General features: G+C 45.0%; 2 protein-coding genes across 2 annotated transcripts in view; one reads left to right on the top strand and one right to left on the bottom strand.

The window, feature by feature from the left end:
• Positions 1-3,072, top strand: part of LOC116967110 (ferritin heavy chain-like) — a 3,163-nt gene extending 91 nt beyond the window's left edge. Inside the window, exons 1-4 of the mRNA XM_033013609.1 lie at positions 1-174; positions 1,112-1,258; positions 1,901-2,026; positions 2,608-3,072. The exon at positions 1-174 is cut by the window's left edge and continues 91 nt beyond it. Of these exons, the coding sequence (XP_032869500.1) occupies positions 73-174; positions 1,112-1,258; positions 1,901-2,026; positions 2,608-2,763 (531 nt within the window). The 5' untranslated portion in view covers positions 1-72 and the 3' untranslated portion in view covers positions 2,764-3,072. The remainder of the gene's footprint in view (positions 175-1,111; positions 1,259-1,900; positions 2,027-2,607) is intronic.
• Positions 3,073-5,677: 2,605 nt separating this feature from the next.
• LOC116966758 (ferritin heavy chain-like) lies at positions 5,678-15,817 on the bottom strand. Its single transcript, XM_033013079.1, has 4 exons — positions 15,566-15,817; positions 9,636-9,782; positions 7,658-7,783; positions 5,678-6,095 (listed from the first exon to the last, which is right to left on the bottom strand). The coding sequence occupies exons 1-4, from the start codon at positions 15,788-15,790 to the stop codon at positions 5,940-5,942; spliced, it is 654 nt and encodes a 217-aa protein (XP_032868970.1). The 5' UTR covers positions 15,791-15,817; the 3' UTR covers positions 5,678-5,939.

Genomic DNA, 15,817 nt, shown 5'->3' with positions numbered 1-15,817 from the left:
TTCCTTTCTTTGGAAAAAAAAAACTCTTGTTTTTTCATTTAAGTAACCTTTTGTGTCGGAACAAGTTGCAGAATGACTTCCCAGGTGCGCCAGAACTACCATCAGGAATGTGAAGCCAGTGTCAACCGGCAGATCAACATGGAGCTCTATGCATCCTATGTCTACCTGTCCATGGTAAGTTGTCTAAGCCAGCGGGCAAGCCAGCCCTGGGCTGTGTGTGTGTGTGTGTGTGTGTGTGGGATAGTCTTGTCTGGCAGTGATTGAGCTCTGAGCGTCGAACTGGGAAGAAGAGACCTTCAGAAGAAACACCAACCAACAGCCTTTGTTGGAGAAACTCAGCGGGTGCAGCAGCATCAATGGAGCGAAGGAAATAGGCAACGTTTCGTCCCGAAACGTTGCCTATTTCCTTCGCTCCATAGATGCTGCTGCACCCGCTGAGTTTCTCCAGCATTTTTCAGATTTTCACCCGCTGAGTTTCTCCAGCATTTTTCAGATTTTCCACTCTCTGCAGGTCCTACTTAAGCACAAGAGCCTTTGTTTACTGGTAGGAAGGAACTGGAAGCTGGTCTAACTCACCGGGACAGAAGCAGCAGCATCTCTGGAGAGAAGGAATGGGTCTCTCCCAGACTGAAGAAGGGTCTCGACCCATTCCTTTCCCCCAGAGATTCTGCTTGTCCCGCTGAGTCACTCCAGCGTTTCTCTCAGAGATGCTGCTTGTCCCCATGAGCCACTCCAGAGTTTTGTGTCTGCCTCTTGTTCACGTCTCTTTGTTCTCTGGATCATCGTGCAACTCCTCCACCGGTCAATGGCGGCTGCCTGCCCTTTTACACAAGGAGCGCTGTTAATCTGTAACTTTAAAAAAAACCCACACACAGTGTCCACAATGTTCTGGACTTGTAAATAGACCAGCTCTTGTTTGCAGTTTAAAACAAAATATATCTTGCTGATCTCCCCTCCCCTCCCCCTTCATGCTAGAGAGTTTGACCCCTGCAGGAGACTTGTTGCAACAACCAAGCCTGTTGTGTTGTGGAAACGACAAGTCTTGCAATGTTGTGGAGGCTGCTTGTGGATTTCACTGACGCTCAAGTTGTATCTCTCCTGTGTTTTGCAGTCTGCCTACTTCGACCGGGATGATGTGGCGCTGAAGAACTTCGCCAAGTTTTTCCAGGAGCAGTCCCACGAGGAGCGGGAGCATGCGGAGAAGCTGATCAAATTCCAGAACCAGCGTGGTGGACGTGTTATTCTCCAGGACGTATCGGTGAGTGGTCTCTTTCCTAGGTCACTCGGTGCATAAATTAAACTTCTTCCCTTTCACACACACACACACACACACACTAGTTTACAAACACACACACAATAGTTTACACACACACACACACACACACACGATAGTTTACAATTTAGACCTACACACCTGCACGTCTTTATAACCCATTATCTATTATTTGCACAATATCAATTTATTCGTGTGTGTGTGTATATACTTATACAATGGTATATGGACATGCTGATCTGTTTTGTAGTCAATGCCTACTATGTTCTGCTGTGCTGAAGCAAAACAAGAATTTCATTATCCTATCGGGGACACATGACAAACAATCTTGAATCTTTGGGCTGTGGGGAGGAAAATGGAGGGGGGGACACACCCAGGGTCAATCGGAGAAATCACACGGGGAGAGTGTGCAAACTCCACACAGACAGCACCAGTGGTCGGGGGAATCCATTAGGTTCCAACTAGGTTCTCTGGCGCTGTAAGTATGAAGGAACTGTAGATGCTGGTTTAAACCGAAGATAGACACAGAATGCAGGAGTAACTCAGCGGGAGAGACAGGCAGCATCTCTGGAGAGCAGGCCCATTCCTTTAACATACCTGACCGACTGACCCCCCCTTCTCTTGCAGAAGCCTGACCGTGACGAGTGGAACAACGGGCTGGAGGCTTTGCAGTGCGCCCTTCACCTGGAAAAGACCGTCAACCAGTCTCTTCTGGAGCTCCACAAGATGGCCTGTGACAAGGTCGACCCTCATGTAAGTATTGTGTAGGAAGGGACTGCAGATGCTGTTTTAAACCGATGATGGACACAATTGCTGGAGTAACTCAGCGGGACAGGCAGCATCGCTGGAGAGAAGGAATGGGCGACGTTTCGTCCCGAAACGTCGCCCATTCCTTCTCCCCAGAGATGCTGCCTGTCCCGCTGAGTTACTACAGCTTTTTGTGTCTATCCTCGTGTAAGTATTGAACTTCCTTTGTCTCCTTCACAGCCATGTCTCGTTTAAAATGGAAACCGCCCCTCCTTAAGGAATGTGCTATGTAAATTGTTTACAGCACAGCCATTAAGTGCAACAAGACGGCACTAATAATATCTGTGCTTCTCTCTCCGTAGTGTAGCATTTCCTCTGGCAGTTTTGTAAAGGTTTTTTTTTTGTTTTGTTTTTTGCTTTGATTGGAATCGTAATAAATTGAGCTTTAAGTTATGGGAAGGGGATTTTTTTTTGTTTTTTCCCTCTCTTCTCCTTGTGTTGGTTTTAAAACATATTGCACATGGTATTATGCACTTTTATTTCTGGGTTGGCTTGCGTTGCTGATTAATGTTGTTTATCCGTTTTAGATGTCCGACTTCCTGGAGACTCATTATTTGACCGAGCAGGTCGAAGGCATCAAGAAACTTGGAGACATGATCACCAACCTGACCCGCATGGGGGCGCCTCAGAACGGCATGGCCGAATATCTGTTTGACAAACATACACTGGGAGAGAGCAGCTAAAGTGCCAAGACCTCAGGACAACAGTGTGCCCACCTTACATTCCAACTCCAGTGCTCTTCAATGCCTTTCTTTCTCGTGATAGGGTTTCCCTTTAAAAAAAAAAATCGTGACTCTGTTTCGAGACTGTCATTTTAAACGTGGTGTTATCTTGTTTGTGATTGAAGTGACAAGGTGAATCTAATGTGAAACTTTTCAAAAACTCTGTGCCTGGTTTCTTTTTTAAAAGGGAAAAAAAAAAAACCAAGTTGCTGTAAACTGGCACAACTGTTGAGGATTTGTGGCTAAATAAAAAAACAATTGGTAAAGGTTTATTTGTGTTTTGTATTGATTTGAGGTCCTTCTACTTTAGAGTTGCAGTGTGGAAACATGCCCTTCAGGCCTACCGAGACTGATCCCTGCACATTAACACTATCCTACACACACACACACATTGGGGACAATTTACACTTATAACAAAGTGTTTAAGAAGGAACTGCAGATGCTGGAAAATCGAAGGTAAGACAAAAGTGCTGGCGAAACTCAGCGGGTGCAGCAGCATCTATGGAGCGAAATAATTTTCCTTCGCTCCATAGATGCTGCTGCACCCGCTGAGTTTCTCCAGCACTTTTGTCTACCTACACTTATAACAAGTCAATTTACCTACCTACAAACCTGTATGTCTTTGGAGTGTGGTAAACCGAAGATCATGGGGAGAACGTACAGACAAACACCCGTGGTCAGGGTCGAACCTGGGTCTCCGGCGCTGTAAGGCAGCAACTCTACCACAGCGCTGCCCTGTCTCTGCACTTCCTATTAACTACTCCCTGTAAAGGTGCTTACTCACTGTGACTCTTGAGTATTTAGGTGGTTGGAGAATGCAAACATTGCATCAGCGCTCTAGATGGTTGCAACTGAGTGGTCACAATTGTTGCAATAATCTTTTGGAGAACTGCACTTTGTAACCAAGTACATTATTACTTTGTTCCCTGACGCACTTGGGAGGGGATATGGTGCAATAATGTATTGGACATTAGGCACAAGTCTATTCTACAATGTTGCTTTCTAGAGTAAACAGTGCACACAATTTCACTCCTTATAGTGGTGCCCTTTGATGCAACATTAAACCTTTTTGCTCAATGTAAACCATCCTGTGATGAGGTGTTCTTCCCAGTATTTCTCAATGTTTGTAAAACCTTTGGCTCAAACTTCCAGTTACTTAGTTTAGTTACAGCACGGAAAAAAACTGGCCCTTCGGCCCACCGAGTCTTTACCGACCAGTGATCCCTGCACACTAACATTATCCTACACACACACTAGGGACAATTTACACTTATACCAAGCCAATTAACCGACAAAACCTGTACATCTTTGGAGTGTGGGAGGAAACCTGGGAGAACGTACAGACTCCATACAGACAGCACCCGTAGTCGGGATCAAAACCGGGTCTCCAGCGCTCTAAGGCATCAATTCCACGGCTGTGCCACCCAAAATATCTTATCTAAATAGACTGGCCACACAATTTCAGCATGGTTTTGGACACTGCACTCTTGTGGTGGAAAGTGCACTGTTGGGAGAAATTCAAACTCTTAGATATTGGGGGTTGAGATGGAGTCCTGGGAAGTCCACAACACCCTAACCCCTCACTCAGCTTCCTGCTACCATTGAGAAGGTGACTAAACTAAAGTTGACAACCTTAACCCCCAGGTTCACGAACTGCTCTCTGCCCCACAACCATCAGGCTCTTGAGCCATAACGCACAACCCTATCTCAGTAATGTGTAGGAAAGATGCTGGTTTAAAGCGGAGATAGACACAAAAAGCTGGAGTAACTCAACGGGTCAGACAGCATCTCTGGAGAAAAGGAATAGGTGACGTTTCGGGTCGACCCTTCAGGTTGAAGAAGGGCCTCGACCCGAAACGTCACCTATTCCTTCTATCCAGAGATGCTGCCTGTCCTGATGAATTATTCCAGCATCTTGTGTCTAGGACAAACACTCTTGATCTTGAGTAGAGGGTGCTGGATGAGTGGAATTGTAATGGGTGAGATAGAAAACATGAAGCATCACATTTAAGCATGGGGCATGCGGGAATTCCAATACAATATTGTTATGTTGGTATCCTGCATTCACTGCTCCCTATATGGTCTCCTTTACATTGGTACAGCCAAGCATAGATTAGGCAACCATTTTGCCAAACACTTGCACTCTGTGCACCTGGGTCTGCCGGATCTCCCGGTTGCTCACCATTTTAACTTCCCCACCAATTACTGTGCTTTCTGTCTTTGCCCGCCTTGGTTCTAGTGAGGCCACAAACACAATGGAGGAACGGCACCTCATAATCCACGTATAGTATAAACATTGAGTATAGGAAGGAACTGCAAATGCTGGTTCACACTGAAGATAAATCTTCCTCTTGGTGCTTTACCCTTCCTGAGAAAGGACATTCAGACACTGGCCAAGATTTTCTCTTGTTAAAAAGTTTCAATAGACAATAGGTGCAGGAGCAGGCCATTTGGCCCCTCGAGACAGCACCGCCATTCAATGTGATCATGGCTGATCATCCACATTCAGTACCCCGTTCCTGCCTTCTCCCCATATCCATTGACTCCGCTATCTTTTAAGAGCTCTGTCTAGCTCTCTCTTGAGAGCATCCAGAGAACCAGCCTCCACCGCCCTCTGAGGCAGAGAATTCCACAGACTCACAACTCTCTGTGTGAAAAAGGTTTTCCTCATCTCCATTCTAAATGGCTTACCCCTTATTCTTAAACTTTGGCCCCTGGTTCTGGACTCCCCCAACATCGGGAACATGTTTCCTGCCTCTAGCGTGTCCAAACCCTTAATAATCTTATATGTTTCAATGAGATCCCCTCTCATCCGTCTAAATTCCAGAAATTCCTTATCCATTTTAGACCCAAAAGAATCTGACAAGCAAAATGGTAACGTTTTCACAGTATTTTATTTGGGAACAGATGTACCATGCAGTGCGTGGTCTTTAATCTGGCCCTACAATGACCAGGACTAGGTTGACAGTAATAACTTAACACGAGACACTGGAATGGATGGTGCCCTCTTGCTCAGGTGAACAATGGAATCCGCTCTGTACAGATGGTTAGATAACAAGCTGATAAACTTGCAGCAAGTGAGAAAAGCCAGGCACAAGCCATATCCCAAGGGGATGAGTTCACCAAAGCCCATGTCATTAACTGTCCTTCCCCAGGGAGTGCTTGTCGAACAGGTACTCTCCCATACCATTCTCAGGGGCTCCCAGTCTCTTCAGGTTGGTGATGTGTTCTCCAAGCTTCCTAATGGCCTCGAGTTGCTCACTCAAGTAGTTTGACTCCAAGAACTCACATAACTGTAACAGGAAGAGAAGGTAACGTTGAAGGGTTTCACCCGAAAAGGGATACACAAGTTCCAAAACCACCTGCATAAGCCTTTTGACTAGTGAGGAAAAATTCCAATTCGAAATTTTGTACAGGTCAGTTAAATTCTGAACATGTCATGTCTCTGAACTTCTGTGTAGATCGAATAATCAAATTAAATCTCTCACAAGCACATCTCAGTTTTTAATCACACTTTCAATGGTAGCTGTGCATTCATTTGTCTGGCATTAAGAATTCCGCAAAATTCATTCCCTTCGGCCCAACTTGCCCATACCGGCCAACATGTCCCAGCTACACTAGTCCCACCTGCCCGCGTTTGGTCCACATCCCTCCAAACCTGTCCTATCCATGTACCTGTCTAACTGTTTCTTAAACGTTGGGGTAGTCCCAGCCTCAACTACCTCCTCTGGCAGCTTGTTCCATACACCCACTACCCTTTGTGTGAAATAGATTATCTTCTTAATGCTTACGATAGCCACAAAATGCTGGAGCAACTCTGCAGGTCAGACTGTGTCTCTGGGGAAAAGGAATAGGTCGAAACCCTTCTTCAGACCTAACCCTAATGCTTATGCCATTTTCACCAATGCCCTCTGTAAGTTTGCTTGCCCCACCCTCACCTCATCGCTAGAATAGTAGCATCAGATAAGTAGGAGAGATACCAATTTAATAACGTCAGGGGATTATGCAACGTACCAAGAATTTCATGCTCACTTTGTGTGTAAATTCGATTATTTGAGACTGGCTGGCCAGCCTCTGGCAGCTTGTTCCATATACTCACCACCCTTTGTGTGAAAAAGTTACCCCTCAGATTCCTATTAAATCTTTTCCCCTTCACTTTAAACCTCTGGTCCTCGATTCACCTACTCTGGGCAAGAGACTCTGTGAATCTACCCGATCTATTCCTCAAATGAATCAATTCCTCAGGTTGGAACAAACCTGTTGAAATTGCAGAACATTCTTGATTCTCAAACTACATTATATAAGCCTTTTAATTTCAGTTTCCTAACTGGATTGCCTTTGTTTCCCAAACATCTGAAATATGTGTTTTGAAGAATACTCTTCCAATCTGAGCATGGTGGCCTTGGTTTGATAAGGTTTATACACTTACAGCGGTGCAGCGGTAGAGTTACTGCCTTACAGCATCAGAGTCCCGGGTTCGATCCTGACTCTGTATGGAGTTTATATGTTCTCCCCGTGACTTACATGGGTGGGTTTCCTCCGAGTGCTCCAGTTTCCTCCCACACTCCATATACGTACAGGTTTGTAGGCAGTGGCGGACTGGCCAGGGTGTCAGCTTGCCCGATGGCAAGTGGGCCCCCAATATCAAGTGGGCCCCTGATGAAGTGGGCCCCCTTTGTGTCCTGGAAACCAATATTTTTAGACCCAGTCCGCCACTGTTTATAGGTTAATTGGCTTGGTACAATTGTAAATTGTCCCTAGTGTGTGTAGGATAGTGTTAGTGTGCGGGATTGCTCGATAGGCCGAAGCGCCTGTTTCCGCGCTGTATCTCTAAGCTAAACTAAACTAAACTTACATTGATATCATTCTGTTCACTCCCCAGTTTGTGCAGGTTCAGGATGCTTTGATTGACCTCAATCTCCAGCTGCAGTGCATGCTCCATTGCCTCCAAGCCACTGCCCCACTCGTCGAGGGAAGGTTTCTGAAAACACAAGAAGCTCCATACCATTCAGTCAAAGGCAGCCAGTATGACTGGTACTCCAGTAGCAAACAGGTTCATGCACCACACTGGCACCATGTGCCTGCAGTGTGGAACACTTCAAATTACTTGTGAATGCTGCAGTTCCTCCTAACCTCAATCACAAGGGCAGATAATGTGTAGAAAGGCACAGCAGATGCTGGTTTAATCCAAAGATAGACACTGAAAGCTGGAGTAATTTAGCAGGTCTCAGCAGAAGGCATCTCTGGAGAATCTTGGGCAATTATCTGAATGGTCTCGACCCTAGACATTACCTATTCCTTTTCTCCAGAGATGCTGCTTGTCCAGCCAGGGGAAAGATTATCTCTACGTCCACCATGTTCAAGCCCCATAACAGCATTGTATGCTTCAATAAAAATCACCTCTTGTGCTTCCAGACTCTAGATTATAGGCCGAGTCTGCACAAGCTCTCCTCACTGAATCATCCTCTTCCCCATTCCAAGAATTATACCGTCATTGCATTCACTCTATTGGAAGTGGTTCTTACTTCAGATGAAATTACTAGACCTCTGGAAAATCCCAGGTGTGTTTTCATCAGGGTTTTATTTCATTTAGAAGTCATTACTGTTATTCTCAGATCTTCTTGCATGAAGCCCAATGCACCTTTGCCTTGCTCTACCTGCATTTTAACCTCAGGGATACATAATGACTCGCAGGTCACTCTGCATACTGATGATGCTTTTAATCTCTCATCGTTAAAAATATTACAGGAATGTCGTTTTACCATTTCTCTAAAAACGCGTTTGCTCACATTTTCCACATTATATTTCACCTATCATGTCCCCACCTACTTAGTCCACACTTACTGTCACAGATTCAATTTCTGGATCTTAGTGCACGATTGAGGTGTAGGCTGGGACTCTATTCATTGGGGCGCAGGAGGCTGAGGGGTGATCTTATAGAGATGTAGAACACCATGAGAGGAATAGATTGGGTAGATGCACAGGGTCTCTTGCCCAGAGAGGGGGAATCGAGGACTAAAGGAGATAGGTTTAAGACGAAGGAGAAAAGATTCAATAGGAATCTGAGGGGTAACTTTTTCACACAAAGGGTGGTCAGGCTATGGGACAAGCTGCCAGAGGAGGTAGTTGAGGCAGGGACTATCCCAATGTTTAAGAAACAGTTAGACAGGTACATGGGTAGGACAGGTTTGGAGGGATATGGACCACACGGGGGCAGGTGGGGACTAGTGAAGCAGAGACGTGTTGGCTGGTGTGGGCAAGTTGGGCTGAAGGGCTGTACCACTCTATGATAGTCTATGAGAAAAACTTTTTTCACACAGAGAGTGGTGAATCTCTGGAACTCTCTGCCACAGAAGGAAGTTGAGGCCAGTTCATTGGCTATATTTAAGAGGGAGTTAGATGTGGCCCTTGTGGCTAAAGGGATCAGGGGGTATGGAGAGAAGGCAGGTACGGGATACTGAGTTGGATGATCAGCCATGATCATTTCGAATGGCGGTGCAGGCTCGAAGGGCCGGATGGCCTACTCCTGCACCTATTTTCTATGTTTCTATGGGTAGGACAGGTTTGGAGGGATATGGGCCAAACATGGGCAGGTGGGGACGTGTTGGCTGGTGTGGGCAAGTTGGGCTGAAGGGCTGTACCACTCTATGATAGTCCACAGGCTGACTAAAGGTGACTGACCACCACACACACAACTAACAATAAAACAAAGGAAATGGATGCCCGACTTGCTGGTTATACACTCATCTAATAACATTATTTGTATTGAAAGAAGAGGGCTAGAAGCTGAAGAAAGTAATCAGAAGGGACAGGGATATTTCACTCCCACTAACCTTGATATCATGCAGGAGGATGCAGCCTCCTCGCTTAATCTGAAACATCATCAGCTTCTCAGCATGCTCCTGCTCCTCGACGGACTGCTGCAGGTAAAACTTGGCAAAGTTTTTCAACGAAACGTCACAACGTTCGAAGTAATACGACTGAAACAGAAATAACCCATGTCAGAAGATAGACACAAAAAGCTGGAGTCACTCAGCAGGACAGGCAGCATCTCTGGAGAGAAAGAATGGGTGATGTTTCGGGTTGAGGCCCTTTTTCAGTCTGAAGAAGGGTCTCGACCCGAAACGTCACCCATTTCTTCTGCCAGAGGAGGTAGTTGAGGCTGGGACTATCACAACATTTAAGAAACAGTTAGACAGGTACATGGATAGGACAGGTTTGGAGGTATATGGGCCAATCGCGGGCAGGTGGGACTAGTGGAGGGGAATGGGGAGTGGGACTCTGACATCGGGAGGGGAATGGGGAGTGCAGGGGAGAGATAAGTTTTTTTGCCTTCCATCACAGCGAGGAGGAGATGCGCTGTGATGGATGTCTGTGTAAATTGTGTTGTGTCTTGGGTCTTTTTTTCTTGTGTGTATGACTGCAGAAACAACATTTCATTTGAGCCTCTATGAGGTTCAAGTGACAAATAAATTGTATTGTGTATTGTGTGTATTGTGTGTAGCTGGGACATGTTGGCTGGCATGGGCAAGTTGGGTTGAAGGGCCTGTTTCCACACTGTATCACTCTATAACTCTATTACATGTCAAGGAGCACATCACCCTGGCAAGGACATAACTTGCTTCCCTCTCGCTGTTACTGCTTCAAGGTATGGGGGATTCTAACAAACACTCCCTGTGATCTGGCCTTGACAGGATCGACAGCCAGTTTCTAAACACTGCTAAAGAAAGGTCACTTCAAGGACAGCACTTTCACGTCTGAATCAGAGGTTGCAGGTTTTAGTTGCACTCCAGACACTGACACTGCATTTTGTAGATGACACAAACAGCAGCCACGATGATGAAGAAGAATGAATAGCTGAAGAGGGTGAGGAGAATGGAGTGCCAACTAACCAGGCGGCTGTGTTCTGGTAGTATTCAAACTCATTGAGTGATATTGGAGCTGCACTCATCCAGGTAAGTGGAGCGTATGGTTTGAGCTTTGAGGTTTTAGGGCACTAGTCACTGAAGGACACACAGTCTGACCTACTCTTGCAGCTGAGGCTTATCCAATGGGTGAGAAGAGGGACGTCGGTTCACTTGTCGATCCAGACGTCCAAGGAAGGCGACGGCTGTAGAACCTGCAGCGGCCTGGGACTTTCCTAGATCGGGCACCGCTCATAAGAGTTAAAGCGCGGACTGGACTTTGAAAATAGCGCCAAAACATGGCGCCTCATGCATGCGGTTTCAGTGGACTAGTTCTATACACTTTTCTAATCGGGGATTGTGCTTAGTTCTGGCAATACTTTCCTGAACTGTATGTATGAAAAGAATTTCAAAGTGCGTTTGCACCTGTGCCAATAAAGCACTTTTGACCATTAAGTTGAATTACTGGGCATAGGTGACCACTAGGATGTGGAAAACTTAGCTAGTAATGCAATTAGATGTCAAGGGTCGGTGTTTAGACTCTTTTGTTGCATGTGACCTTTGCCTGGTGCTTTGATCAAGGATCCAACTAGCATAATTTTGAAGAACAGGGGTGTTTGCTCCTTGTGACCTGGCCATTATTTATCTTTAAACAAACATTATTAAGACACAACCACACTACCTAGCTGCTATCAGACCCTTGTTAGTGAGAGCTTGTTATGGCTAAACTGATTCTTACATTTCAAAAACAATGAGGAAAAATCATTAACGCAAATATGGTTCAGGAGTTCCTGATGTCTTGAGGTGTATCTCATTAATAGTGGAAACTGATGTAAAATTTCACGCTTGTCGTACTAAATAAACTTCAATTCTCTCACCACTGGAAGCTAAGACGTGCCTCTAATTTAGGAGATTATAATAACTTTATACGTATGCACAGAACATAAAGATTTTCAAAACGACTTTGTTTGATTTATCTATATCACCTTAATTATCTGAATAGCATTGCATTATCTATTTGTTTAAAACTAGTAATTTCAGACATCTTCTACTTCTATAATTGGACAATTAAAAGTGTTATTCTTTTCTCTCTATAGATTAGGCCCAGATTGTTGTGTCCAGAAAAAACTGTATTTGCTTGTTTTATCTTCATCCTACTCCATTTTATACAAGAATAGCAAGTGAATTTGGACCCAACCTCTGTTGTGAATAGCTTTAAATCTTGTGATTTTTTAAAATTTGAAACAATTATCTTATAACCATATAACAATTACAGCACGGAAACAGGCCATCTCGGCCCTACAAGTCCGTGCCGAACAACTTTTTTCCCTTAGTCCCACCTGCCTGCACTCATACCATAACCCTCCATTCCCTTCTCATCCATATGCCTATCCAATTTATTTTTAAATGATACCAACGATCCTGCCGCCACCACTTCCACTGGAAGCTCATTCCACACCGCTACCACTCTCTGAGTAAAGAAGTTCCCCCTCATGTTACCCCTAAACTTCTGTCCCTTAATTCTGAAGTCATGTCCTCTTGTTTGAATCTTCCCTATTCTCAAAGGGAAAAGCTTGATCACATCAACTCTGTCTATCCCTCTCATCATTTTAAAGACCTCTATCAAGTCCCCCCTTAACCTTCTGCGCTCCAGAGAATAAAGACCTAACTTATTCAACCTATCTCTGTAACTTAGTTGTTGAAACCCAGGCAACATTCTAGTAAATCTCCTCTGTACTCTCTCTATTTTGTTGACATCCTTCCTATAATTGGGCGACCAAAATTGTACACCATACTCCAGATTTGGTCTCACCAATGCCTTGTACAATTTTAACATTACATCCCAGCTTCTATACTCAATGCTCTGATTTATAAAGGCTAGCATACCAAAAGCTTTCTTTACCACCCTATCTATATGAGATTCCACCTTCAAGGAACTATGCACGGTTATTCCCAGATCCCTCTGTTCAACTGTATTCTTCAATTCCCTACCATTTATCATGTACGTCCTATTTTGATTTGTCCTGCCAAGGTGTAACACATTTATCAGCATTAAACTCCATCTGCCATCTTACTTTGTGCTGCTTCTATTTTGATTAGTTACCATTTTTATTTGGGATTTTGTAAGTGTTGCTGGGTTGTGTGGGTATGGAGTGAATATATTGATTGTTAATTAGCATGGTGAGATTGTAAAGAGGTTTGACCAAGATTGTCATGGAGTCATGCAGCACAGAAACTGGACTTTTGACCCTCCCGTGTCCATACCTACCATCACCCATTTACACTAATCACACTCATGTCATTTTATTCTCCCAACGGATTATGCAACTCACATAACTACCTGTTTTTGCAAGTTTCCTGTGGAAACCGACTCAGTTATAGAATGTACACAATCCATTCAGATAACATCAGCTGAGTTGATGGGAGTTGAGAGGCTCCATGAGAGGACAAATTAAACCTAGGTTACTGTAGCTGTGAGGTACAATACCAGCCAATTGTATAGATGGATGGAAAGGAATTGAGAGGCTATATGTTGAATTATTTTGGATCATGTCAATAGATATGTAACACTACCCCACTATGAATAGATATGAAGCACTACCCCGCTGGGATTAGAGGGCATATTTGGCCTCTACTGGAGTCATGAGACTTTTATGAACACTGGTGTTCAAAGGGATGATGGGAGCTATGCCTTCTTCAACATTCAATAAGATTATTGCTGATGCTTTGCCTAAGCACCATTTTCCAAATCTGTTGCCCTCTCAACTGGGAGAAGCTGGGGTTTGCAGAGTGTTTGTTTTGGGATCTTTATCCTACCTATTTTTCGTGATCTCTATAAGATTGTTCATCCTCCTGCACTCCTAGGAATGAAGTCCTAGCCTGCTCTATGGTAGTCCTCCCGATGAAGGAAGCCATCTCTCTGCTGGGGTCTGCAGTGTGTTTGTATTGGGATTTTTACCCATTTATCCCGCCTATTCCTCATGATCTTTATAAGATTACTCATCAGCCATTCCTTCTCTCCAGAGATGCTGCCTGTTCCACTGAGTTACTCCAGCATTTTGCATCTATGTTCGGTTTAAACCAGCATCTGCAGTTCCTTCCTACACCTTTTGTCCAAGGAAGGCAATGGCTGGAGGACCTGCAGCAGCCTGGGACTTGTGTAGATCGGGCACCACTCATTAAGATTTAAAGTGCAGACTGGACTTTCAAAATAGCGCCAAAACCTGGCCCTCTTGCATGCGGGGACTAATTCTGTACACTTTGTTAATCGGGATTGTACTTAGGTATGGCAATACTTTACTGAACTGTATGTAAGAAAAGAATTTCACTGGGCGTTTGCACAGGTGACAATAATGCACCATTGACCATTAAGTTGATGGCCACTAGGATGTGGAAAACGCAGCTAGTAATGCCATTGTCAACGGTCAGTGCTTAGACTCTTTTGTTACAGATGGCCTATGGTAGCCCTCCCTACAGGTGAAACCATGTCTCCCTGGTGAGGTTTGCAGTGTTTGTGTTGGGAACCCCAACAGGGTGATAGGGGTAAATCTTTACTCATTTACGTTACCTATTCCTCTTGATGTCTGCAAGATTACTCCTCATCCTCCTGCACTCCAAGGAATGAAGTCCCAGCCTACTCTCTGGTAGCCCTCCCTAGGTGTAAGCTGGGTTCTGCAAGAGTGTTTGTGTTGGGATCTTTACCCATCTATCCTGCCTATTCCTCACGATCTCTGTAAGACTTCCTAAGAGGAGAAGACTCACTGTGATGGATGTTTGTGTGAATTGAATTGTTTGGGTGTCTTGTAGGAATTGTTTTGTTTGTATGGCTGTAGAAACGGAGTTTCGTTTGAGCCTCGCTGAGGTTCAAATGACATGGAATAAAAATTGAATCGAATTGAATTGAAGACCACTCATCCTCTCCATGTCTCCCTGCTGGGGTTTGCAGAGTGTTTTGTGTTGGGATTCTTGGTTTCTTGGTCCTCCAAAATATTCCAAATGGAATTTAAACTGGAGGTGGTGGAGGGAGGACTTAAGCCAGAAAGAGTTATTGGGAAGAAAGAGCTACTTTAAATTTAGCTGCATCTGGTTGGGTAACTATAGTAGGGTGGAGATCTGCTGGGACATCTCTGGAATTATCTGCCACAGAAAGTAGTTTGGTGTAAACCAGCATCTCCAAAAGTCCTGACATCCTGCGATGTCAGGACTTTCATATGAAGAAAGACTGGATAGACTTGGTTTGTACCCGCTAGAATTTAGAAGATTGAGGGGGGATCTTATAGAAACTTACAAAATTCTTAAGGGGTTGGACAGGCTAGATGCAGGAAGATTGTTCCCGATGTTGGGGAAGTCCAGAACAAGGGGGCCACACAGTTTAAGGATAAGGGGGAAATCTTTTAGGACCGAGATGAGAAAAACATTTTTTTTTTCACACACAGAGAGTGGTGAATCTGTGGAATTCTCTGCCACAGAAGGTAGTTGAGGCCACACAGTTCATTGGCTATATTTAAGAGGGAGTTAGATGTGGCCCTTGTGGCTAAAGGGATCAGGGGGTATGGAGAGAAGGCAGGGATGGGATACTGAGTTGGATGGTCAGCCATGATCATATTGAATGGCGGTGCAGGCTGAAATTTCGTTCAGACTTCGGTCTGAATGACAATAAAGGAAACCATGTAACCCTGTAACCCTGTAAGGGCCGAATGGCCTCTACTCCTGCACCTATTATCTATTGTCCTCCCACACTCCAAAGACGTCCAGGTTTGTCGGTAAATTGGCTTGGCATAAGTGTAAATTGTCCCGAGTGTGTTTGTAGGATAGCGTTAATGTTTCTATGTTTCCATGACATGGTGGCCTTCTCTCACCATGGACAGGTAGACGTAGAAAGCGCGGAACTCCGTGTTGATCTGCCTGTTGATGGCATCCTCGCATTCCTTGGGGTAACTCTGGCGCCGGGGGCTGCAGTCGGAGCCCCGGCCATGGGCTGCTCTCTGGAGGCGTCCGTGTCCGTGTCCGTGTCCCCAGAGGCGGCAGAGAAGGCCGCGGCCCGGTCGCAGCCCCGCAGCCACGGCCAGCCACACACTCCCCATCGGCGTCCGCGTCCGCCGTCCCTAGCA

This window comes from Amblyraja radiata, chromosome 38 (genome assembly GCF_010909765.2).
Source record: "Amblyraja radiata isolate CabotCenter1 chromosome 38, sAmbRad1.1.pri, whole genome shotgun sequence".
NCBI lineage: Eukaryota > Metazoa > Chordata > Chondrichthyes > Rajiformes > Rajidae > Amblyraja > Amblyraja radiata.
Note: the sequence above shows the minus strand (reverse complement) of the source record. Positions and strands in the feature narration are given on the sequence as shown.

Coding starts and splice junctions, on each gene's coding strand:
- LOC116966758 (XM_033013079.1), bottom strand. CDS start 15,790: ATGGGGAGTGTGTGGCTGGCCGTGGCTGCGGGGCTGCGACCGGGCCGC. Junction 7,784..9,635: donor TCCTCCTGCATGATATCAAG/GTTAGTGGGAGT, acceptor TTGTGTTTTCAG/AAACCTTCCCTCGACGAGTG. Junction 6,096..7,657: donor GTGAACAGAATGATATCAAT/GTAAGTTTAGTT, acceptor TTCCTGTTACAG/TTATGTGAGTTCTTGGAGTC.